We start from the raw sequence: 26621 nt of genomic DNA, 5'->3' as shown, positions 1-26621 counted from the left end.
CTGCTGTCACATACCTCATTACAATTCAAAAGTATTTTTGTATCCATTACTTCATCTGACCCTCCCACTAAGCCCCAAAGGAGGGCAAGACAGGGATTGTTATACCCATTTTACAGATGAGGCAACTGAAACTCAGAAAGGCTAACTTGACTTGCCCAAAGACACGTTAGTTTGACAATGCTAGGACTAGAATTCAGATCTCCTAACTCATAGACTCTTTTTTTTGAGACAGGGTCTCACTCTGTCACCAAGGCTGGAGTGCAGTGGCGTAATCTCAGCTCACTGCCACTTCCGCCTCCCGGGTTCGAGCGATTCTCCTGCCTCAGCCTCCCAAGTAGCTGGGATTACAGGCATGCACTACCATGCCTGGCTAATTTTTGTATTTTTAGTAGAGATGGGGTTTCACCATGTTGGCCAGGCTGATCTTGAACTCCTGACCTCAAGTGATCCACCTGTCTCGGCCTCCCAAAGTGCTGGGATTACAGGCGTGAGCCACAGCACCCAGCCACTCATGGACTCTTTCTACATCACCACCTATTCGCCATTTCCCTGATGTTCTCACCCTTGAAGCAGGCCTAACCATGTGTGCCCTTGTGCCTGGGAAGCACAAGGTAACAGTAAAGACCTGCACATAGTAAAACAGCTACATCAAGCAATGATTAAAAACGTATTATTCTGAGCAGGGCATGGTGGCTCAGGCTTGTAATCCCAGCACTTTGGGAGGCAGAGGTGGGCAGATCACCTGAGGTCAGGAGTTCGACATCAGACTGGCCAACATGGCAAAACCCTGTCTCTACTAAAAATACAAAGAATTAGCTGGGCGTGGTGGCATGCACATGTAGTCCCAGCTACTCGGGAGGCTGAGGGAGGAGAGTCGCTTGAACCTGGGAGATGGAGGTTATAGTGAGCCGAGATAGTGCTACTACACTCCAGCCTGGATAACAGAGTGAGTCTCTGTCAAAAGAGAGGGGAGTGGGGAGGGGAGAGGGGAGGGGAGGGGAGTGGGGAGAGGAGGGGAGGGGAGTGGGGGAGGAGGGGAGGGGAGGGGGAAGGGGAGTATTATTCTGTAGTGTGAGGATGGGGACCATGGATCTCATTCAAATTTTATTTCAGAAGTTTCTTAATATATTTTCATTAACAGGAGACATCAAGTGTTAACACCTCCAAAATGTCAACTACGTTACATCATAATACAAAAGAGAGAGAGAACAAATATGACCCCTCCCCCAATAACTCATGAGGAATGATTATAAAAGTGGTTCACATTGTAAGGAACATCTGGAATTCTGGAAAGCCTACTTCCCTAAGGTTATTTAGTATTTCATGTAAATTACACTTGAATTCTAGTAATGTTGTAATGAAACTAAAAAACAATAATCATTTTCCCAGAGGAAACTAAAAAGAGTGGAAAAAATCTTCCACTTCTATTAAGGTAAGGCATTCTGTATTTGGCTGCTCACAAGTCTGTACCCTCCAGTGGAAAGCCAGACTATCCAGGCTTGAGATGGCCTCAGAGATAATCTACTCTGACCTTACCTCTGTCCATGTAGATAGGGAAACAGGAACAGAGGAAATGAGAGAGAACCAGGACCAGAATCCAACACTTCTGACCCCCGTCCCTGCCTCCCATGATAACATGCCTTTCATCAGTGAAGTTTATAGTCAGAACTGAGCTCTTTGATTGACTGACCATACTGATGATTTAGAAAGAAAAAAGAGGAGAAACATTATACTAAACTATAGCTCTAATACTGGTGCAAGTGACGCGGGGCGGAATCCTGTCTCCAAATGCTGATTGGTCTTCACATGCACGGCTAGTGCACTTTCTAAAGACTGCACCAAGCTGGATGACCAAGGAAGGCATCCCCTGAGCAGGTGTTTTTTTAAGGAAAAAAAAGAGAACAAGATGAGAAAATGAGTCATGTGTCTATCTTAGGGAAGACCACTCTGAACAAGAGGGAAGAGCAAGTACAAAGGCCCTGGTTAGGTAGAGTGTGCTACCTAGTGTGTTCAAAGAACATCAGGGAGACCAGTAGTGTTGGAGCACAGGGGTGGAGGGGAGAAGGCAGGAGACAAGACCAGAAATAACCGGTGATCAGATTGTGTAGGCCATATAGGCCATAGTAACAACATTGGTCTTTACTGAGAAAGATGGAGGGTTCTGAGCAGAAAACAGACATGACATGATCTGACCTGTCTTGCAAAATCCCACTTAACCTACAAAGTCCAGCTTAAATGTGTTGTCTTCTAGGAAAATTTTCATCTTTCCAAGAGAAGTATGTACCCCTTTCTCTGAATTCTTACTGCACTTATACCCTATGGAGAAGTGTAGCCCTCAACATACTATATATATATATTTTTTTTTGAGACGGAGTCTCGTTCTGCCGCCCAGGCTGGAATGTGGTGGCGCAATCTTGGCTCACTGCAAGCTCTGCCTCCCGGGTTCACGCCATTCTCCTGCCTCAGCCTTCCAAGTAGCTGGGACTACAGGAACCCACCACCATGCCCGGCTAATTTTTTAAATATTTTTTTAGAAGAGACGGAGTTTCACCATGTTAGCCAGGATGGTCTCTATCTCCCGACCTCATGATCCACCTGCCTCGGCCTCCCTAAGAGGCCTCCCTAACATATTGTATTTCTTGATGGACCTGTCTCAACCATTAGGTTGTGAACTCTTTGAGACAAAAGCTACTACAGGGGTCTTTATTCTCAGTGCCCAATACACAGCTAGACACAGAAAAGGTGTCTAGTATGTACTCAATGACTGCATCCCTACCTATATTTAATGACCTTTAAGCAAAGCATCAAATTACAGTAGTACAGCCAGAAGATATAAACAAATTATAACCACAGGTAAAAAGATTTAGGAAAAGATGTCATAGACTGTGTTCTGTAACATCCTTCTCCCTTCCACACTAGCATACTACACCACTAATTTCTGGAGTCTATAGGAAGCTCAAGGAGGTGTTCACCAAAAGAGGGTCCCTGAAAACAGGAATAACAGGAAAGGTTTAAGGAAATGGAGAGACTATATTCTGGGACTCAAGACCTACACCTAAATGAATTTTACAACTTTGGGCAAGTCACTTTCTCCCCCTGGATCAAAATGTCCTTATCTGTTAAATAAAGGGATAAAATCAGCAGCCCTCTGAAAGTCTCCTCTTGACTATACTTCTAAGAAATTATGACAAAGAATTATTGGGGTGTAGAAATGAGGGAAGTGAAAGATCTGAATGGATGTGATATACAGGGATGTAAGGAAGAGAAAAAAGGAATGACAGAAAGACACACTTAAAACAAGAGGAAGCAGGCTGGACATGTAAAAAAAAAATCTGAATATTTGTGAACAGACATCAGCAGGCATGAAGTGATGAATACTTGGAGCACCATAACTGATGAGAGAACAACCTGTCAGAGGCCAACACAGCTTGGCAGGCATGAGTCAGAAGGAAGATACAAAAGGGGAGTGAGAGTAGAAAGAACTGAATAAACACTGAAGAAAAACTATAGTTTTTCTACCTTTGACAGGCTGTGACTAGGGTAGCACTGAGAATCACAAAGGTGTCACTGGGACCCTAGAGAGGAGGAGGGCCCTGACAAAAGAGATGACAGAAAAAATTAACAGAATCACAGAACACCAGAACAAATAGCCAAGGTCAAGGCTCAAGAAGAGATGACTACAGAAGTCTAGGAACAAAAGGCGTTAGGAAAATAACTCAGGATCTCAGTCTAGAGAGAATCCAGGAGTGCCTGGGTACTCTCTGACAGAGGACAGCAGTAGATAAACAGTGTTTTTTCCATGACAAAACTACCAAGTTCCAAGACCAAAAGGTACACATAGAACTTTCTTACAGACTTAGGGCACAAAACTGAAATTCAACAATGTGGGAGCTACTGGCTAACATGTACACTGGCTTTTGAGATTGCCTTCTTCTTCTTCTTCTTTGGAGACTAAGCCTCCCTCTGTTGCCCAGGCTGGAGTGCAGTGGCATGATCTCAGCTCACTGCAACCTCCGCCTCCCAGGTGGCTGGGATTACAGGCACGTGCCACCACGCCCAGTTAATTTTTGTATTTTTAGTAGAGACGGGGTTTCACCATGTTGGCCAGGCTGGTCTCAAACTTTGACTTCAGGTGATCAGCCTGCCTCAGCCTCCCAAAGGGCTGGGGTTGCAGGCATGAGCCACCACGCCTGGCCAAGGCTGCCTTCTTCTAAGACTGACCCACAACTTCTTCTACTTGTCCTGCCTGAGGCAACAATCTATGAGCAACACAGGTACTTACCTCCAAACACACAAGACTAGTGATACATATATAAGCTATTTAATTTCACTTAGTACTTTTTGAGGCTGACTGAAATGATTAGAGGTGGAGTTAGCAAAGAAGTGAACATCATGACAGCACTTAGAAGCAACAATTTTGGATGAATATAGAAAGAAAAGAGGAAAGGAGAAAAAAGGGATAAAAAACAGAGGGAGGTGGTACACCTGGTCTAAGAACTTAAAGCAAGTTGAAAAACTGAAAGTGATATATCCTGAAAGGGACAAAGTATGGGCTTAGAACCCATGAGAGAAACAAAGAAGACATGCTGTCCATCTGCAAGAAAATATTTTAAAAAATGAAATGGAAGAAGGGCACATAAGTGAAGATACCTGAATTATAGAGATCTTGATGCTTAAAAATGAATACATATCAGAAAGGTACCAAAAAGAACTAACAAAAGGAGAGAGAGACAAAGAAGCTAAAAAGTTATCAAAAACTAAATTCTCTCCGGCACAGAGGGAAATCAGTCACGGGACTGAATGAGGCCCTTGTGTGGATATAATTCACTGAATGAATAGGTCACCAGAATCAAAGAGTGACTAAAAGTTTCAGGCAGGATAAGCAATTCAAAATAGCTTAGGAAAAGCTATTCAAGATGGAAGAAGAAAAGATAATAGATTTCCACTACATCAAAGGATACAGAAATAAAGATTTCACGAAAAGAAAGACATAGATTGATAAGCTTGAGTTGAATAAACTCAAACCATGGGTGGACGAAAGATGTGAAATAAGATAGAATAATGGTTAAAGGAAGCCACTCAGGACAGAGAAGAGAGAGCTTGTTGGCATAAAATGTAAAGTCAATATAACACACAGAAAAGAAATAAACTTGATGATAAGACAAGGTAAGGAATTAAAATGAAGAAAGAAGTAACTTGGATATGAAATTCCTATAGAAAAATGTGGGCAGTGCAATCAGAGTAGAAGACATGGCTGCAAGGATAAAGAATAAAGGAAGAAAGCGAGATTTTAAAAATACATAGGAAAGATTTTGGGTCTAAAGTAAAACATCAGTGAGACTATTTTCCATTACGTCCACTCTTCAAACACTTTGAATTCTTGCATTTTAACATTCTTAGGAGATAGACAAGACACGCTGATTTCCATTGCAGATCTGTACAAATTTAAATTAATATAATCTCATAATTATGTCATATAAAAACATGTTATCTCCAATATAATTTAATTATTGTTTGATAACTTAGTAAAAGGTTAATGAATGACAACAGTTAACTGTAAATAATAAAGCAATCATATAAATCACAACGGAAGAACATACAGTCTCTTTACCTCAATTTTTCTAAGATATACCCTACATATAAATTATTTGCTTTCATTCATTTCTTATAAATAAAAATTTGTAAACAGATCACTGTCACCATTAGCAGCAAGCCAAGTTGGTTAAGACAGTTACCACATTTCGAATGAATGAGAAAATGAGAAAAATCAAGAAGATAACTAATCCCATACCTGTTCCAATGTGTTGGGAAGGTTTTGTTGGATGCATGGCACCATGACAAACATTTTGCTGAACATTACTCTGTGAATGAATAAGGCCAGTTTGTGTAAAGAACTGATTAAGAGAAGAACAGAGATCGGCAAACTGAACTTGATCTAAAGACCAGTTCTTGAGATCTGCCTGTCTCATACTCTCCATCAGACCTATGAGGAAAGCATTAAAAATATGTTAGCACAGTTATGCAACAAACATTGCAAGGAAAATAGCAAGATACAATTTTTTTCAGCCCTCAAAATTTCCACTCACTCCATTTTATGGCAGTGATTTGCCCACGCAATGAAGAATGATCTTTTTAAGTTATTCAAAGCCCAATTATTTTAAATGTGGCCAAATTTCTTTCAGAACTTGTCTGTGACCCTCTGCTATATCAACTGGCCAAAATCATTATGAATTTTACCAACTGCAAAAGAAATGCTATATAAGATGTTTATTTCTACTACAAAGAAAGTTATAATCTAGCAGAGAAACAGGATCATGTGTATTTGGTTATATGTCAAAAAGAACCAACACTCACCTTGAAACTGTGAAAGGTCTACATCTGACCAATTAACACTGCTGGCAATTCGACAGCTTTCTTTTAGCATATCAAGTGTCGCATACCAATCATTTGAAACACCTATAAAAGTAATATTGACAACAGTCTAATTCCTGGATGGTGAAAGGGTGAAGTGTGGTAAGGGAAAACGATGAGCTGGCCCTATTCCTGAAATTGGCTGATTCTTGTCCAGTCTTACAAGGGGATTTGTACTCATTATTATCATGTGTTGGGCAATCTGCTCTGTGAGATAGGCAGAAAGGTATTATTTCTCTCCGTTTTACAAATAAAAGAAACTGAACCAGAGAGGTGACATAACTTAGCAAGGTTATCATGATGAATCTAAGACTTGAACCCAGGTCTTCTAACCTCCAGTCTGGCAGCTTCCAAACTGCCACATCACCTAGTAATATCAAACTTGATACTGCTCTTTACATTATAGTACCAATAAATGAACAGGTGGGAAATGTCATGCAAATCTGTATTTTCCCCTATATAAAGTTCATTTTCCTGTCTTGCTATGACCTTAAAAGAACTCAGAGAGGCAGGTTCTCATTTAGAGGCAATACACAGTACAATTTAATGCAATGACTTAAGGCAGGTGGATCAGACCATATAGTAAGAGTAAATGCTTCTTCCAAGGCAATCTTAGGAGAAAAAAATTTAACACAGTCCCCCTGCCAAGTTAGTGAAGGAAGAGGAGTGAGATCTCTGTAAGAAATGCTGATGAATCCACGTCACGGCATTTCTAGTCAGAAATGGTATCCTCTGGTATGACATCAGAAGAGTTTAAGACTCCATAATCTGTATGTCAGCAAACCAGTCATTAGTCAGAGGCCATGTAGCAAGAGTTACCCTCAATGAGACAGCAGTACTGAATAGAGGAAGAAAATTCTCCATTCAGTGACTGCTGTCAAGCCACTCTGTTTCTAGGATCACCCCTGCATGGATGAAGATAAAGACCAACAAAAAGGGTTGGTTGGTTTGCTTTTGCTACATCAAGGCATCTCTTGGCTATATCAACTACTGGCTACTTGATTACAAAATTCTGCCAATTATGGATTTTTAAAATAAACAATCAACTAGAGACAACATGACCCTGCCATGAAGCAAGTCATAATTTAGGAAGAAATTTGTTGCGGGGTGGGAGGGGATTAAACTAATACCCAAATGAGCCACGAACATGCAAGTCTACCAGACTCAGATCCTTTAGTTCAAGAAGAACTTCACGGATAAGGAAACCAAAGTTCAAAGGAATTATATGATTTAAGTCACTTAGTAATACAACAGCCAAAGCAGTACTAGAATCCCGATCTCTTGAGGTAAACGCAACTCAGGTAGTCAAAAGGTCAGGGTAGGAAAAAGGTTAACTGAAATGAAATTATGACCAGGAACCAGGGCACTTGCCATGACTAATTTGTTGTTGTGGGTAAGAGGAAGAGGAGGCTCCTTTAATAAATACTGACTTGGCAAATAAAAATAAAGCAAACTCTGCAAAGAGTGGGTGAGCAAACCCTACCCACTTAGTAAATGTCTGCTAATTTTAGTTCTTTTAGAATAACTGGTGTTACAAGCTTTGAAGTCAGACATGTCAGAATATAAATCCCAGTTCTACCACTTACCACAGTATGATCTTAGGCAAATTACTTAAAATTCTTTTAGTTGCATTTTCCTATATATAAAATGTGGTCATCTATACTTGATTTGGGAGGATAATGTAAGATAATGTATCTAAATTACAAACAACAGTTAAAATCAAAACCTGCAAGGGTTGCTGGGTTTGCCTATGTTGCCACAATAAATTTTAATCAAGAAAATCGCCAGGTCAGTCTATGAATTAAATGAGTTACAACTATAGGATTATAGCAAGGAAACATAAAAGGAAACAGATGAAAAGAGGTTTTGGTAGCAAATACTACATGAGCTCCAAATAACAAAGGACAGATCCTAATTCACAGTTAGCCAAACACAAGCCAGGAGACAAAAACTTACCAGAATTACAGGATACCTGTTGTGGGGGTGGGGGTGCCTGATGTGTTAACGTCTGATGCTGATGGTTCGGATGGTGCTGTATGTGTTGATGTGGAGAGGGATGCTGGGGGTGAGGAGACTGGAGCTGGCTGTGTTGCTGTGGGTGTGGTGCTGGGTGCGGGGAACGCTGCGGATGCTGTGGTAAACCATGAGGTCGATGGGGAGGATGTGGAGATGGCTGTGTGTGCATCTGGGGGTGAGATAGTGAGACCTGTGCAACCGAATTACTGCCTGTGGTATTGAGGCCACTGCCATGACTGTTGGACAGGCTGCTTTGGTTGCTGTGTGGGTGAGTGCTCACTGTACTGCTGGGAGAGTGCTGATAGGAACATGAAGTGTGGGACTGCTGGGAAGATTCAGAAGGGATGTTCATCAAACCTAAAAACAGTCAGAGAGAGCAAGATCGTTTATGGTCGGATTTCAGCTGTATTTTATGATAAATGTTTGTAAAATTATTAATGTAACAAAAGCATATGATGCCAGGGAGCTACACTGGTTCAATTTAACAAGTGCTAATGCAACATCCACTACAAACTAGGCTCTGTGGTTATTGAGAAGAAATATAATTCCCCACCCTTGAGCGGAAGAGAAAGACAAGATTATGACCAACAATATAAGTACTAAAACTAAAGTATACAGAGGATTATGAAAACTGCTCCTTGTCTGTTCAGCAAGGAGGCGGCTCAAAATATAGAAAAGCCTTTGTTTTAAAGACAGTGCCTGAATTGAGTCTTGAAAGGTAAGTAAATGTTAGGGGAAAAGTGGGAAAGGTGTTGGGGTCACACTCAGGATGGTTCTCTGTAGGCATAAAGACCAAGGCTTTGATAGAAGATCGCACAATCTAAACTAAAACCCAACTGGCTAACAGTTTAAAACTTTTCCAAATAGGTAAAAGTAATGGAAAGACAAAGGAAAAGAGGACGTTGTTTATGCCAAATTAGGGAAGGGGCATAGGCTGCGAGCTGGAATGTGCCTGTGAGCATGTCCAGCACAAACATCTTGGTTAAGGTACAAGGACATAGAATGTACTAGGCGCCTGTGAGCATGTTTAACAGCTACATAGGATAGGGCCCAACAAAGAGTTATTAGCATAAAGTAAGGAGGCTTAAAGGAAGTTAGTTTTTAAAAGAAACTATTATTTCTAACACTTATGATTTATTCTTTAACAAGAAAGGAAACTTTTGAAGAGGAACTTTTTACTTTCTACATAGTGAAGGTATAAGCTGCAGGATGAGCTCTATAAATGTTAGCTGCCATGATGATGATTAAGCCAAAAGTGCTTAATGTTAAGGATAATTTTTGTTTGGTCTGCAAGTAGTTAGATAATCTTACTGCAACATTTGGTTCTATGTAACTAGACTATTTTCAAATCCCAAAGGGTGGCCCATGCAATGTTATGCTGAACCAAACATAAAAATAATTTTATTGAATAAAAAAAAAACCACAAGATAGTATCAATCAATAAAATAACCAAGTTTTAAAAAGATAAAATTATTCTCATATTTGTAATTAGTAGTAAAACTGTATTTGAGTACACTGCAAGATAATCTTAAAAGCTACCAAGTTTTACAGGCAGAAGAGTTAATAAAAGTTCTTGCCTTGGCCCTAGAAAATAGTCACATATAAGGAATCTGTAGGGTTATTACCGTTAGATCAAAGAAAGCAGTAATTTATCAATTTTTAATAAAATCCTAGCATTTTACAAGGGAACCAAGGTCTGATCTGTATCAACATTTTCAATCTCAAATTATTTTTAAATAAAAGAAAGCAAAATATCTCTCCAGAAGCCCAATATATAAAACTGATAAGTATACTAAAATTGTTTCTTTGAAGCTGGGGAAGGAAGCTTACTAGGTCTACCTCTGCATCCGCACATTTCTCCTCCGGCAGTCCCGAAGATCTTTACAAAAGCCAAAGCCTCTGAAGAAAACAATCTGAAAATCACTGATCTAATCCAATCCTCTTTATTGTACAAATGGGGACACTGAAGTCCAGAGATGAGAAGTTAACTCAGTTGACTTAATGGCAGAACCTGGACTAGAACCCAGAATTCCCATCGATGCTTTTTTTTTTTTTTTTTTTTAAATAGTGTGATGGAATGGAATTATGGGTTTCAGAAATTATCATTGTTATTTCAAAGCCCTTATTTTTCTATTATGAATACCAAGGCTGGATTTGCTTAGCAAACTCTTCTATTAGTTCTTTTTAAACTTTTATAGATAAAAAACTTAAAAGTTGAGAAAACATATGAATCTTACTTTAAATTCAAATGCTAACCAGAAAAAGCCATTTCACATACACATGATCAGTATTCATCAATATAAGTAACGGTATATAACATTAACATTAACTGAAAGTAAGTATTAACATGCAAACAGTATAAAGACAAGGATTTCTGTTTATTTTTGTTCACTGCTGTGAACATATAAACTTTCTGGGTGGGGGTGCTACAGTTTCAATGTATGTGTCCCTCCAAAATTCACATGTTGGAACTTAAACCCCCAGGTGATGGTATTAAGAAGTGGGACCTTGAGGAGGTAATGAGGGATTGGGCCTTGCAAAAGGGATGGAGAGAACTAGCTACTTTTTGCCCTTCCATGTTGTCTGCCACATGAGGACACAGTGCTCAGCTCCATGTGAGAATACTGCCAAAAGGCACCATTTACGATGAACAAGCCCTTGCCAGACACCAAATCTGTTGGTTCCTTGATCCTGAACTTCCCAACCTCCCAAACTGTGAGAAATACATTTCTGTTGTTTATAAATTACCCATTCTAAGGTATTTTGGCACAGCAGCAGGAAAGGAATAAAACATGGGGTATAAATAGTTAATGTGCCAAACAGACAAGTAATTAGGAAATGCTTCAACAGTAGAGTTCCCAACAATTTCTGACTAGTCATCTTTAGGGAAAAGATGTGACATTTTTACCCTCTGATTAAAATTAAACCAGCAGTTAAAGGGACGAGAACACATTAGAGCAAGAATCTAGCATTTGGTTGAGATATAATAGTGTGTCTCAACTAAAGTCACTTTTAATATTAAAATCTGACTTATGTATATTGTGTAAAACAATGACCCAAAGTTTACTAGTAGCTGATGTATTCACTTGTAAGTGCCACACTCGAAATCACAAATTTGGTGCTACCACATTCCGATAGTTATCTTTTTGCTAATACCAGTCAGACCAAAAGCAAGGCACGTCTATTCTTATGGTGCAACATTCACCACTCAAACACTTCATATGCCAGATATCACTAATTAATTATAGTGGTGTTTCCCATATGGTATAGATGCAGTGTCAGAATTCTTTAACACAGTGCTCCTGGATGACACTAGTAAACAAGTAAGTAGGCATGCAACATAAAATTTATCTGCCATTTTTGTGCTATGATATAAACAGAACATACAAAAGGCACAAAGGACAAAATATAATTATCCAATTCTTATTGTGATGATAATATTTTAAGATTAAGAGTATAACAGCTGTCATGTGAAATAATTTAAAAACCTTTTTCCAATAAAACTTTGTCATAAAAAAGGTTTTAAGAAAACTCACCTTGTTGACTAAGTGACTGCTCAAAAACTGACTTATAAAGGCTCCGAAATGAGGCACTAAGATCTTCAAAATTATATTCTGAGAAAAGTAGTTGCTTGTCTCTTTCTGGAAGGTTGTACTGTGGTTGCTGCTGAGGAGTTAATGATTGAGAGACTGATTCTGGATGGCTTGTCACCTAACATTAAAAGAAAACACAACTAATTCAGCCTCTCTACTAATTACAATTGGCTTGTTATATAAAATATATAACTGAAAACAGTGCCAACACTGGAATTCAAAGAAAATAACTCTTCTGTCTCAGGCTTTCCCATCCTCTGTTAAAACATAATGGACAGAAAGCAAAACAGTTAAACTGAATCTTGAAGAACTGTAGAAGTCTAACCCAACCTCCATATTTCACAGAAGGAAAAGAATTCAAAGTTAAATAACTTGCCTTAGATCATACAAGTAAGTGATGAGTTAGGCCTAGAATCCTTTTAGGCTTTCTGTAAAATCTTCAATCGTGATTTCTACAGAAGCTATTTTATCTCAAACTCCACTAAAACTATAAAACTACTAACATTTCTTTCATTTATTCAATTATTTTTTAGTATACAAACCCAAATACTGTGAGTACTATGAGTCAGATGTATGGCTCTGCCCAAAGCAACAAGGAGCTTAAATATGCCTAACTCTTCATCTCCAGGGAAAACTTACCTTTAAAAGCAGGAAAACTAGAAATAAAATCAATAAAAGATAATCATCTGTATTTCTTAAAGACTACGTACTATATGAAAAGGTGGTAAACTACCATTTGTTTAGTGTTTTGAAAAATTAATGTACGAACACTGACTAGAAACTTAAGTAGCCATTAAAAATAATGCTCATAAGGAGTCTGCAATAACATGGAAAAATATGGATTTTTACATAAGAAAATGGCTCCGCCGCTGGCACCCTAGTGTCCTTACACATCTCCACACAATGTAGGCAAGGCTCCATGGCAGGATGACCTAAGCCTTGGTGGAACACCCTGTGATTATCCTGGAACAAGTGGTTTTATTTATTAAAATTCTCATCTGCCCTCATGTCTTGCAGGAGATGGCCATGGGGCAGTTACTCATCCACCTTTCTATTTTGCAAGAGGTTGCCAAGAAACAGGTTCTCATCTACCTCCCTGGCTGAGTGAGGCATGGGACTTTCTGCCTTACTCCCTTAGGGTACAGCTGCAGGTTACAAAACTGCTTAGCTGCACTATGGAATTTGTTCCTCTATTACAGAGTGAGCTACTACTCGAGTAGTCTGTCATCTAGTACTGTCATGTGGGATGTAGGGAGCTGACACCATGCTAACCTGGTTTATACTGTCTGTATAAGTAATAAAACTATCTCAATCCATGTGGGCTCATTGTGGCCTTACAGGATCAAACTATATAGGTGTGATAAACCCAATCGGCAGCTGCCACTGCACTGTTGCTTAGGGACTGCTCAACCATTTGACACTTTATTGTTGAAAGAAAACAGCAGGGACGGGCATGGTGGCTCAACGCCTATAATTCCAGCACTTTAAGAGGCCAAGGCGGGCAGATCACCTGAAGTCAGAAGTTCGAGACCAGCCTGGCCAACATGGTGAAACCCTGTCTCAACTAAAAATACAAAAAGTAGCTAGGTGTGGTGGCTCACGCCTGTAATCCCAGCAACTTGAGAGGCTGAGGCAAAAGAATCGCCTGAACCTGGGAGGCAGAGATTGTTGTGAGCTGCGCCATTGCACTCCAGCCCGGCCAACAGAGCGAGACTCCATCTCAAAAACAACAAAAAAAAGCAGTCTACAAAGTCTCGCTTTAAACAGGGAAGTTTAACCCTGTTACATTTATTGGCACAACAAACATGTTAGTTCTTACTTCTGTCATCTAGTTCTATACATGCTTTTTAAATTTGTCCTTTTATAATGCTTTGTGATACTGGACAGTGTTCTTTGCGTTCTTTTGGTCAAGATTTTTTACACTTATATTACTTCAAAAAGCAACTTAAAATCATTATATCTTTGCTGAGTTTGCTTCAATGTTCCAACTATTGTTTTATAACTTGACTTTGTCATTATTATTTAATTAATCTTGATCACGGGTAAATAATTTTTTTCAGGAAAGATACATGAAAACAAGGGCAGGATACTTTCTAATCTCTGCATATCAAAGAAAGTCTTTCTCTTGCCTTCACAAATGAATTAAAATTTGGGCATAATATTTGTTATTCCAAACTCATTCTCTCAAAACTCTGCATACAATGCTCCATTATCTTCTGGCATTTAGTAGTATCAAAGAGAAGCCTGAGGCCAGGAATGGTGGCTCATGCTTGTAATCCTAGCACTTTGGGAAGCCAACAGGGCAGGAGGATTGCTTAAGCCAGGAGTCCGAGACCAGTTTGGCCCACTTAGCCAAGACCCTGTGTCTAAAAAGAGAGAGAAAAAGAGAGGCGGAGGTCTAATTTGTGTTTCTTTATATATAACTTACTTATTCTGTCAGAGTATTTATATGGGTAACCACTTATGAAATTTTAAAATTTGCCATAATGTATCTATATACAGCAGTCCTTTAGTATCTGCGAGGGATTGGGTAAAGGAACCCCAACCCACTAGAATACAAAATCTGCACATGCTCAAGTCCCTTATACAAAATGTTATAATATTTGCATATAATCTATCCTCCCATATACTTTAAATCATCTCTAGATGATTAATACCTAATACAATGCAAAGTTATTAAACTACATTTTTTTCCTTTAAAAAAAAAAAAAAAAGAAAGAAATACAGTCTCATTCTATCGCCCAGGCCGGAGTGGAGTGACATGATTATTCCTGGGTTCAAGTGATCCTCCCTTCTCAGCCTCCTAAGGTGCATGCCACAGTGTCTGGCTATTTCGCTTTTTAAAGACGGGGTCTCACTATGTTGGCCAGGCTGATATCAAACTCCTGGTCTCAAGCAATCCTCTTGCCTCAGCCTCCCAAAGTACTGGGATTACAGGTATGAGCCAACTCATTCCAGCATATATTTTTTATTGCTGTACTTTTTTTTGTTTTTAATTGTATTTTGTTGTTCAAATATTTTCAATCCAAAGTTTGGTTAAATCTGTGGATGCGGAACCTACAAATATGAAGGGCTGACTGTATACGTTTTTCCCCCATTAATTTCTTCTAGAACTCAGTATCCCTTTAAATCTCTATTTCTTCTGAAAATCGCTTCTATAACAACTTTTTCTTCTGCAGGGACAACTACAATTCTCAGTTCTCCACATTTACTGTCTTCTTTTACATAATTTTTATTCCATTTTCTTTCTTCTCCATTGTGGGATAATACTTTTTTCCACCAGGCAATAATAATTTTGCAGAGGCAACTTTCTTTTTTCCTACATTCAATGTGAATTTTAATTCTGCTATGTTTTTCTTTCCCTTGTGTTATTTTCTTTCGGGTCTCTCCCTTTATATCTTTGTCCTGTGTAAGTTTTTTCCTATTTACTCATCCTGGAACAACAGGGAGTGATCTGGTAAGATCAAGTTTACACTGACAAACAATGTGGTGTGTAGCTCTTGGGCTCTATTATCTGCTCACTGAGGAAGACAGTTGCCAGGTAGTTTGAAAAGAATAACAGATACCCTAAGAGTCATGTTCTTGTAATAGGTAACAAATTAGTATAGAAGCAAGAGTACTCATACACAGGTCCCTTTATAGCATGGCTTTTTGCCCCCTGGATCCAAACTGAAAATACATGAGTAGTTAAAAATTGAGTACCAGGCCACCCTAACCTCTGGGGTTTACAGAATTCCCTTCTCAGATCTACAGCTGGAAACCATGTCGACACACACATCTTCTAAGCTCTTTTTCTAAGAAGTATAGAATATCACCAACTATCGCTCTACTAGACTAAAGTGCAATTTTTTTCCTGTTCCAATGGCTTCTCTCTTGGACACAGAACAGACAGAATAAAGTAGACCAAAATCTGTTAACACTGCACAACCATTTTTTAAAAATCGAATATGGTACCAAATTAAAACACTAACAAGTTACAATCTCCTCTAAATAAGTTTTATCTAAAGTTAATAAATTTATTAGTGAGAAAAACATACCTTCATTTTTAAATTTGCATTTCAATTATGTTTGGTTTAGTTTTAAGTACTAAATGAATAACTATTAACATGTTAACTTCATCAAGACTTACCGGTGTATAACTATGCACACTTCCAACACTGTTCAAATTAACAGATGCCAAACTCTGGTCTGAGAGACTGTTGTTAAGGCTACTGCGTGGGCTATCACTACCATCCTGATCAGTGTTATACAGTGTTACCTAAAATGAAAAAAGAAAAATGACAACTGAATATAAGGAGTACTTCTTAAGCAATTCTGCAAAAATACAACTGAGCAGGCATATGGCAAGAAGAAATCTCAGTGGCCTTTCCCTAGGTGCTCACCCCAATCCCATGCCCCGTATGGCTAAGTTCATGTTCATCATAAAATAATTTTCTCAATACTCAAACTAAAGGACATGTCTTTTAGAGGTATAGAAATTCAATTTATAGCATAATTTACCAGGTATAATTAGCCCATAAACATTTAATAAAAGAGGAATATAATAGATTTTTACTCTATTAATAATGCATACATTTTTGCTCAGGCTTTTTTTTTTTTTTTTGGAGACGGAGTCTCTCTCTGTCGCCCAGGCTGGAATGCAGTGGCCGGATCTCAGCTCACTGCAAGCTCCGCCTCCCGGGTTTACGCCATTCTCCTGCCTCAGCCTCCCGAGTAGCTGGGACTACAGGCGCCCGCCACCTCACCCGGCTAGTTTTTTGTATTTTTTAGTAGAGATGGGGTTTCACCGTATTAGCCAGGATGGTCTCGATCTCCTGACCTCGTGATCCGCCCGTCTCGGCCTCCCAAAGTGCTGGGATTACAGGCTTGAGCCACCGCGCCCGGCTTGCTCAGGCTTTAAGCAAAATTACTGTTCTATCAGAATCTTAGAAATCAAAAAGAAGCATATACAAAAAAACAAGATTTTTTTTTTTTTTAAATCACAGGCATCACAGTATTTTTAATACTGAAGATTGGAAACAAATGTTCAACACATTTATAAAATCATAAATACATGATCTAACTTTAAAAAAAATGTTAATATATACATTAGATATGAAGAACTGTCAAACTGTTGTTAATGGTTTTCTGGAAGGGGCTGAGGATTCCTGAAGACTTACATTTGTGTATATTTTTACAGTGCTTGAGTTTGTCTATAAGCATTATAATTTTTAATTTAGAAACAAACAAACAAAAAAAGGTATTTTTGGAATAGAAAACTAGCCTATTTGCAGTGAGCCAAGATGGTGCCACTGCACTCCAGCCTGGTGACAGAGCAAGACTCTATCTCAAAAAAAAAAAAAAAAAGTAAATATAAAGGAAAAAACAAATAATACATATTATCATGAATAAGAGTTCTGACCTCATGGATTCTCTACAAAGGTCTCAGTTACCCAGGTATCCAGAGACCACACTTTGAGAACTACTGATACACTGTATGACCAGCACTCTAGAAGCTCATGTACTCTCCCAGTCATCACGCATGTCAGTCATTATCCATCCTGTATCTCCTGTCCCAGGTAACCACTTCTATCACTATTGATTGGTTTTCCTATTTTTGAACTAAGTATAAATGGAATCACATAGTGTATATCCTTTTTAAAAGGCCTTGTTTTCTACTGCATTAATATCTACTCCTAATCTTTATATTTCCTTCTTTCCTTTTTAAAATTCATTTTTTTTCATGCAATAGAGCTTTACTGTTTTATCATTTACATATTTGGAAGTATAAATCCTCCATGTTTTATCCTTTTCTTCAATATTTTCTTTTCTTTTTTTGAGACGGAGTCTTGCTTTGTCACCTAGGCTGGAGTGCAATGGTGCGATCTCAGGTCACTGCAACCTCCGTCTCCCGGGTTCAAGCGATTGTCCTGCCTCAGCCTCCCAAGTAGTTGGGATTACAGGTGCGCGCCACCATGCCTGGCTAATTTTTGTTATTTTTAGTAGAGACAGGGTTTCACTATGTTGGTCATGCTGGTCTCAAACTCCTGACCTCATCATCTACCCCCACCTCAGCCTCCCAAAGTGCTGGGACTACAGCCACTGCACCCAGCCTTCAATATTTTCTTTAGCTAACTTTAGTCATTTGGATTCTCATTTTTGTTTTACTATCAGCTTATTTTTCACCCATCGCCTCTCTTCCCACAAAGAACATCTGGACTGGAATCACATTAAATTTGTATAGCAACTCTGGAAAAACTGACTTCTTTACAATAGTCTTCTGCATGAAAATTATATAACCTATTTATTTATGTCGTTTTCTTTCAGTAATTTTTATAGTGTTCTGTGTAGAGTTCATCTTTCATTTAAGTCAAGGTATTCGATGTTTCTGAATGCTAACTTAAGTGTTATCTTTCACATTTTATTTTCAAACTATCTGTGGCTACTAGGCAGAAATAAAATTGATTTCTGAAGAGAATTCGCTAAATTCACTTATTAATTTTAAGGCTTTATCCATAGATTCTGTTCAATTTTCTGTGGTCATCAGTGGCAACTTTGTCTTTCAAAACTTTATGCTTTTTATTTCTTGTTTGTAACTTCTAACTGGTAAGGACCTCCAACACAATGTCAAATAAAAGTGCTGACAGCAAACATCTTTCTCTTCTTCCATACCTCAAAGAGAAAGTTTTCAGTATTTCACCATTTAATATAGCATTTGCTATATGCTTTGTAGATATTCTTTATCACACTGAAAAAAATTTCCACCTATTTACAGCTTTCTAAGGGTTTTATTAAGTCATGACCTCTGAGTATGCCTTTGTAATAATCCGCATAAAATGTGGAGTATACATGTAGCACTTCTAACTACAAACAGAAGAACAACAGCAATAGATTTCCTAGTGCTAGACCTAGCCTGCATTTCTAGAATACAACTGTGTTTGTGATGTTCTTTTTTATGTATTGCTGGATTAAATTAGACAACATTTTGTTTAAGATTTTAACACCTATGCTCATGAGACTGGCTGAAAATTTCCTTTCTTGTAAAGTTTTTTTCAGGTTTTGCTACTTAGGCTATGATGGTTTCATAATATAAATTGGGACATGTTACCTCTTTTTAAAAATTCTCTTTAAGTGTTTATATAAGATAAATGTTATTTTTTCATTACATAATTATAAGAATTCCTTGAAGCTTGCTGGGCCTGAAGTCTTCTATAAACAAATATTTTTAATTACAGGTTTAATATATACAAAAGTATTAACGTTTTCTATTTATTCTTGTGCCAGTTTTGATAAGTCATTTTTTACGATTTTGTCTATTTCATCTAAAATTTCAACTTTATTTACGTAAGATGTTCATATCTATCCTTCCATTATCTTTTTAATTCTGTAGAATCCATATAGCTCCTTTTTTCATTCCAGATATTAGCAAATTGTATTTCTCTTTCATCAACTCTAATAGTACCTTTCTGTTGTTTCATTTTTGAAAGCTTTTTATTGCTATATTTCCAAATTTACTAATCTTTCCTTCTGTTTAGTCTGTTATTAATCCCATCTAGTGTAGTTTTCAACTCAGACACTGCAATTTTTATCTCTAGGAGTTTGCTTTGGGTTTATATTCCACGTGTCTACACAGATTGTTCAATGTGTCTTTTAGCTTCTCCATGAAATACAGATATAACTGCTTTAATGTCCTTTTCTAAGCTAATTCTATCATCTCTATCATTTCTGGGTCAGTTGTGACTTTTTCCTCATTATGGGTTGTTTATTGTAAAAAAGTAAAGAACATTAGTGAGCTTTGGGGATAGTTTCAAGTAAACTAATAAATGTATAAGTTGCTGGTGGCAATCCAGATCTACGCAAAGAAATAAAGAATACCAGAAATGGTAACTATGTGGGTAAATGTAAAGCCATTTTTTTTTTCTGATTTAATTCTCTTGAAATGGTAATTGACTGTTTAAAGCAAAAATAACAAATATGTATTGTGGGTTTCTATCATAGACAGAAAAAAATGGGAGCGTACAGTAATAAAAGTTCTTATACATGATATAGTATAGTATCTTCATATTTTTAGTAGAGATGGGTTTTTGCCATGTTGGCCAGGCATGTCTTGAATACCTGGCCTCAAGTGATCCACCCGCCTCAGCCTCCCAAAGTGCTGGTATTAAAGGGGTGAGCCACCACACCCAGCCCAAATATTGTATATCTTTAAATGAGGTTGGTTGTTGTTTTGATTTGGTCTGCATGTTCTATGAGTTACAGAAAGGCATGCTTAAATATATTACCATGATCTTCTTTATTCCTTTTTCCTCTCCTGCTGCACACTAAAAACAACCTTGTTTGACCTTTTCCCCATGTCCCATTTACCTCAAGTTTTTCTGAATTTTCCATCTTTTCTTCTCTCTGTGCTTCCATCTGCACGTTTTCTATAGACCTATTTTCCAGTTCATTAAATGTCTCCGCTGATGTGCCTGATCTGCTATTAATCCCATCTGCCAGGTTTAATCAAGTTTCCTCTTGATTCTTCCATATAAATTCCAATTCTCTGGTCAATTTTCTATAACTCATCTATTTTCTTGACCATATCAGTTATAGTTATTTTGCGATCAATGTTTATACTGTCTCCCCACAACTGCATATTTACTTATTTCAAACTCTCTCTCCTAGCACACCTGGAAATTTTGACTGAATGCTACACCTTACACTTATGGAAAATTACAGAAGCTCTGGATGATGTTATCTTCCTCCAGAGAGAATCCGTTTTCTTTTGGCAGAAAGAATATTAGCATACCACTCTAGTAACTGTTAAGGCTGATCTATCTTGGCTTGCACTTACTCTTAGAATAAAATTCTTCTCAGATATCAAGTTGAAAGCCTACGGTGTATTACCATAGCTCTCTCCTCCTTTGAAGACCATAAACTACAATATTTGTCCCTCCTGTTCTGTGAGAGTGTTGAATTTTGGCTAGCGAAAAACTACTTTGTGTCTGAGCCCTAGCATACACAATTAGGAGTTGGCAAATGCCTTAAGTGGATACTGCTTACAAAAAGTTGAACTCAGCCGGGTGCGGTGGCTCACACCTGTAATGCCAGCACTTTGGGAGGCCAAGGCGGGCAGATTACCCGAGGTCAGGAGTTTTGAGACCAGCGTGGCCAACATGGTGAAACCCCATCTCTACTGAAAATACAAAAATTAGTCAGGCGCAGAGGTGGGCACCTGTAAAGCTACTTGGGAGGCTGAGGCAAAGAATTGCTAGAAACCGGGAGGCGGAGGTTGCAGTGAGTCAAGATCGCACCACTGCACTCCAGTCTGGGCGACAGAGTGAGATCCTGTCTCAAAAAAAAAAAAAGTTGAATTCACCCGAGATTCCTCAGGATCTCGGCTCTGCAAGCCCTGGCTGTTCGGTAACTCCAAACTCCAATTTTTGTCTCCCTGGTTTAATGAGTGCTCTATGCTACTGCTCCCTGTGTAGCCCCCCTACGCCATGCACTGAGAATTGGGAAATGTACCAAAGGAAAATGTACAAAGCTTATCTCAATGTGTTTACCTCTTCTCTGGGCTCCTGACCCCTGAAGTCCTGGCTGTCTTAGTTTCCAATACCTCCTTCTTCTTCTTTTTTAATCAAAGAGGTGGTAGGGAGGGGTGTGTGGCTATGTCTGTCTGGTATTTTACACAGATAGGCAGAAAGGATAATCTAATACTAGTAGTCTGTCATATCTGGATGCAGAAATCCAAAACCTTCAGTTCCTTTGACATCCACATTATTTGGTCATAAAGTCCCACCATTACTACTTCCTAACTGTTTCCTAGTAACCACACTATCATCTATGTTTAGGTCCTCATCACCACTTAGACTACTGCACAGAGCAGTATTAGGTATTTCTGATTCTAACCCATCCACTTCACCAGAAATTCTTATCTAGCTGGTCACCATTAGAGATCATTTTTTAAAGTACATATTTCTGGGCCCTACTCATCATGACACAATAACTGATTTGGTAGAACTGCAATGGAATCCTGGGATTACCACCACTACCACAACCCACCCCCCACCACCCTCCAACCCCCAACTGCCCCATAAATCCTCTAAGTGACTGTGATGTAATGATTTCAGATTGCCACGTGGGAAGAATCATTCCTCTATGCCTAGGCTGCCAGTTTCCTTTCTGAACTGGAAATTTGAATTATGTCACTCTGATTATAATCTGTCGTCTGTTTAATCATTATCTTTCTACAAGTAAAAGGATCCTAGGAGTGCCATGTTAGTGCAATGGTGTATGTGTATGTGTTCACATTTACGTGTGCGCGTGAAGTGAGAGAATGAAAGTCAGAGAGAGGGAGAGAGAAAAAGAGGGTGAAATCTAGAGGGAGAAAATGAAAACAAGACTGAAAGAGAATCTAAGCGTAAGTATGGGAGATGTATGGCTCTGGAGTACTCATGGTCTAGTAGGTAAGAAAACAGATGAACAAAACTGGATTCATGAACCTCCCAGAACCTTTTTAGGGTTTTGAGATGTAACGTTAAGAAACTGTCTTATGGCCGGGCGCGGTGGCTCAAGCCTGTAATCCCAGCACTTTGGGAGGCCGAGACGGGCGGATCATGAGGTCAGGAGATCGAGACCATCCTGGCCGACACGGTGAAACCCTGTCTCTACTAAAAAATACAGAAAACTAGCCGGGCGAGGTGGCGGGCGCCTGTAGTCCCAGCTACTCGGGAGGCTGAGGCAGGAGAACGGCGTGAACCCGGGAGGCGGAGCTTGCGGTGAGCTGAGATCCGGCCACTGCACTCCAGCCTGGGCGGCAGAGCGAGACTCCGTCTCAGAAAAAAAAAAAAGAAACTATCTTATAAAGAAGAGACAGATATATACCTGTATCCCACTAGGTATATAATGACCCATCACAAAGTTGTGACTCAACATCAAAATGTAGCAAACGACCATATACTGTTCCTGGCTATATTCCTAGACTTGAATATCATGAAAATAGGTAGACCACCATCCCAGTGAACTCTATGAGGCTGTCCAATTATTATTTTACTTGACTGTTAACTCATCAGAATTTGACAATCTTTTTTTCAACCGCATATTTGGAGAGGTAATTAATGATTTTGAAACAAACTGATTCAATAAAATGCTGGCTCACAAATTCTACCAATGGGAACTGAGAGAGCCAAGAATTTTTAAACAAGTATAGAACTTCTCAATAAGCACCTTCTAATTTCTCCTGAGAGGTATTTTGTTCTAATTTGTGCATACCTCAAAACATTCTGAATTTAGCCTTCAAGCTACCATGTATAGGGTAAACAAATATATATAATCTTTAAACTGAACCATACAGGATTCTATCATTACTACAAAGGCAAATTAAATGTACTACTCAATGACATTTCAATAATGTTTAAAAAAATGAAATTACTTTGTTAGTCACAGTGTTGATTGCCAGAGTTGGAGAGGCACTTCCCGAAATAATACACTCCATTCCCAAAGAATCTGAATCTATGCTATATGGAGTTGAGGCCTAAAATATAAGAACAAAATAAATAATTATTAGCTCATATATCCAGCAACTTTAACACAGTTTGAAGGGATCTCATCAAATTCTCGAACATTCAGTTTTGTGCTTTGTTTCTGAAAATGAATTTAAATCACTAGTGAAATCTATTCTACTATATTTTAGTATGCTACTGACCTGATATTACAAAGTCCTTTGGTATGGCTATTCTCTAACAACTCTTTTAATTGACTGCGAGATAGGCTGACAAAAATTATAAATAAACTTCTGTAGTGAAAACTGCTAATGATCCCCTAATATTCATTCTCCCCTCATCCTTTACAGTAATAGATCTTTACAGTATCTACTCATGTCTGCCCAGCCACAGACTACCTTTCCAGATTCATGAGCTACTTGTGGCCATGTGACTACAGTGTAACCAATGGGATGTGAGCAGGAGTGATGTGTGCCACTTCTGGGTCATGTCTTTGAAAGAAACCTGCTTGCTGACCATTCATTCTTCCTCTCTTATTGCAGATTTAAGACAGATATGGTGGTGGTGATCTTGCTTAACCATAAATAGCTGAGGGTAATACCCTAGGAAAATACCGGAAAAACAGGATTAGAAGGAACCTCAACATCTGAATGACCTTGTCGAACAGAGCTGTTTATATCTCTGACCCACTAATCAGCTTGGGCTTCTACCTGACAGAGAAATAAATCTCTCTGGTTTAAGCCAGTTATAGATTTTTTTAAACTTTTGCTTTTTTTTTTATTGATACATATTAGATGTACATATTTTCAGGATACATGTGATAATTTAATCCATTCATATAATCAAATGAAAAATTTGATATCCTCAAACTTTATTTATCTTTTGTTTATACTGGGAATATTCCAATTATTCTCTTCTTAGCTATTTTGAAATATACAATCAATTAGTGTTAACTACAGCCACCCTACTGATTTATCAGATATCAGGTCTTACTTCTTCTTCTTCTTCTTTTTTGGGATGGAGTCTCGCTCTGTTACTCAGGCTGGAGTGCAGTGGTGCAATCTTGGCTCACTGCAACCTCCACCTCCCATGCTCAAGTGATTCTCCTGCCTCAGCCTCCCAAGTAGCTGAGATTACAGGTGTGTGTCACCACGCCTGGCTCATTTTTGTATTTTTAGTAGAGACAGGGTTCACCATGTTGGCCAGGCTGGTCTTGAACTCCTGACCTAAAGTGATCCACCTGCCTCAGCCTCCCAAAGTACTGGGATTACAGGCGTGAGTCATCACGCCCAGCCAGTTCTTATTTCTTCTATCTAAGTGTATACTCATATCCATTAATCAACCTGTCTTCATCTCCCTTCCCCCTACCCTTCCTGGCCTCTGGTAATCACCAATCTATTTTCTATCTTCATGAAATCCACTTTTTTAGCTACCACATATGAATGAGAATATGCAATATTTGTCTTTCTGTGAGTGTACATCAGTTATAGTTTTATTTTTCTTCCTTTGCTAGAGCAACTGAATGATCTCCTAAATATACTTCATATGTACTGCTTAGAGTTAACCTGGGTGTCAAAAACAATAAAGTTTTCTGCTATTGGAAATTTTGAATATATACATTGTGATAACTCCTCTCTCTCTCCTAAGAAATGTTTTTTATTGCTTTATTGAGCCCTCAAAACTTCAACTTCAATAGTAAATGTTAAAGAGGGGCAAATAGAAATAATTTATGGTTATGACGCTAGTTACATATATATTCTCTCTCTGGCAAAAACTCTTTGTCCCACACATGATCCTGACTGTACATGCATTTTTAAAAGATCATACCAGATGAGTGAGAGAGCAATTGCACCAAGACACATTTCTGAAATTAACCTATCCTTTAATCCCTTAGCATTTTTCTCATCAGATAATCTAATCAACCTTTGGGCAGAGAATAGGGGTCTTGATTGAAAAAGACCAGAGCTACCCCTACAAGCTAGAATCCAGCACTTAGGTCCCAGGTACACACTGAGAGCAAGGTGAAATAGAAGAGCTATTAAAAACAACTCTATTTATGCCTCAGTTTTAGTGCCAGCCAACCAAGCTATAATTAAGTTAACACATAAGATTACTTTAGAAAGGTACAAATCTCATATTCCCTTAACTCAACTCAGTCATCTCAGTCTGAACTACTGGTTCACTAATTCTCATTCTTCCCTTCTGGTAGGATAAGGGAAAGTTGTATTATGTGATGTCATGCAAATTACTTGAACTTTATGCTTGTTTTCTCATCTATAAAAAGAGGATTATGATACTACCTTTAGAGGTCTGTTAAGAACATCAATAAAATATTTCATGTAAAGCACTTAGCATGGTAACTGAAACACACAGTAAGTGCTGGCTACTATCATGACCACTAGAATATATCTGCTACTGATGCCAAGGACCTGCTGATACAAAGAAATACTCATCCCGCAACAAAATACTAGCAAATCATATTCAACAGTTCAGTAAAAGGATCATGCACCACGATCAAGTGGGATTTATCCCTGGGATGTAAGGCTGATTCAATAGACATGCATCAATAAATGTGATTCACCATATTACAAGAATCAAAGACAAAAAGAATGAAGGATCATCCCAAAGATACTTTAAAAAGCACTGGACAAAATACAATATCCTTTCATGACAAAAACGCTCAACAAATAGGGTATAGAAAGAACATTACTCAACACAGTAAAGGTCATATATAATAAGTCTATAGCTAACACCATACTCAATGGTGAAAAGTTAAAGGCTTTTCCTCTTAAGACCAGGAACGAGACAAGGATGCCCACTCTCACCATTTCTATTCAACATAGTACTGGATGGCCAAGCCAAAGCAATTAGGCAAGAGAAGGAACTAGAGATGCTCCTTGACTTATGATGGGCTTATGTCCCAATAAACCCATCATAAACTGAAAATACCATAAGCCAAAAATGCATTTACTGTACTTAACCTACTGAACATCACAGTTCAGCCTAACCTACCTTAAACATGTTCAGAACACTTACATTAAGCCACACATGAGCAAAAGCATCTATTTTATAATAAAGTGTTGAATATCTCATGTAATTTATTGAATACTGTATTGAAGGTGAAAACCAGAATGGTCGT

The 26621-nt window shown here is 38.4% G+C and overlaps 1 protein-coding gene across 17 annotated transcripts in view; it reads right to left on the bottom strand.

The window, feature by feature from the left end:
- Positions 1-26621, bottom strand: part of FOXJ3 (forkhead box J3) — a 152085-nt gene that overhangs the window by 5630 nt on the left and 119834 nt on the right. For 11 of the 17 annotated variants that reach the window (XM_015136169.3, XM_077938829.1, XM_077939163.1 and 8 more), the window contains 6 exon segments: positions 23413-23514; positions 16150-16278; positions 11964-12138; positions 8368-8784; positions 6355-6456; positions 5792-5983 (listed from right to left, as the gene is read on the bottom strand). In XM_015136169.3, the coding sequence (XP_014991655.1) occupies positions 5792-5983; positions 6355-6456; positions 8368-8784; positions 11964-12138; positions 16150-16278; positions 23413-23514 (1117 nt within the window). 17 annotated transcript variants of the gene reach the window in all.

The sequence above is a fragment of the Macaca mulatta genome, chromosome 1 (assembly GCF_049350105.2).
Source record: "Macaca mulatta isolate MMU2019108-1 chromosome 1, T2T-MMU8v2.0, whole genome shotgun sequence".
In the NCBI taxonomy this organism is placed as follows: Eukaryota; Metazoa; Chordata; class Mammalia; order Primates; family Cercopithecidae; genus Macaca; species Macaca mulatta.
The sequence above is the reverse complement of the archived record's forward strand: the minus strand, read 5'-3'. Positions and strand labels throughout refer to the sequence as shown.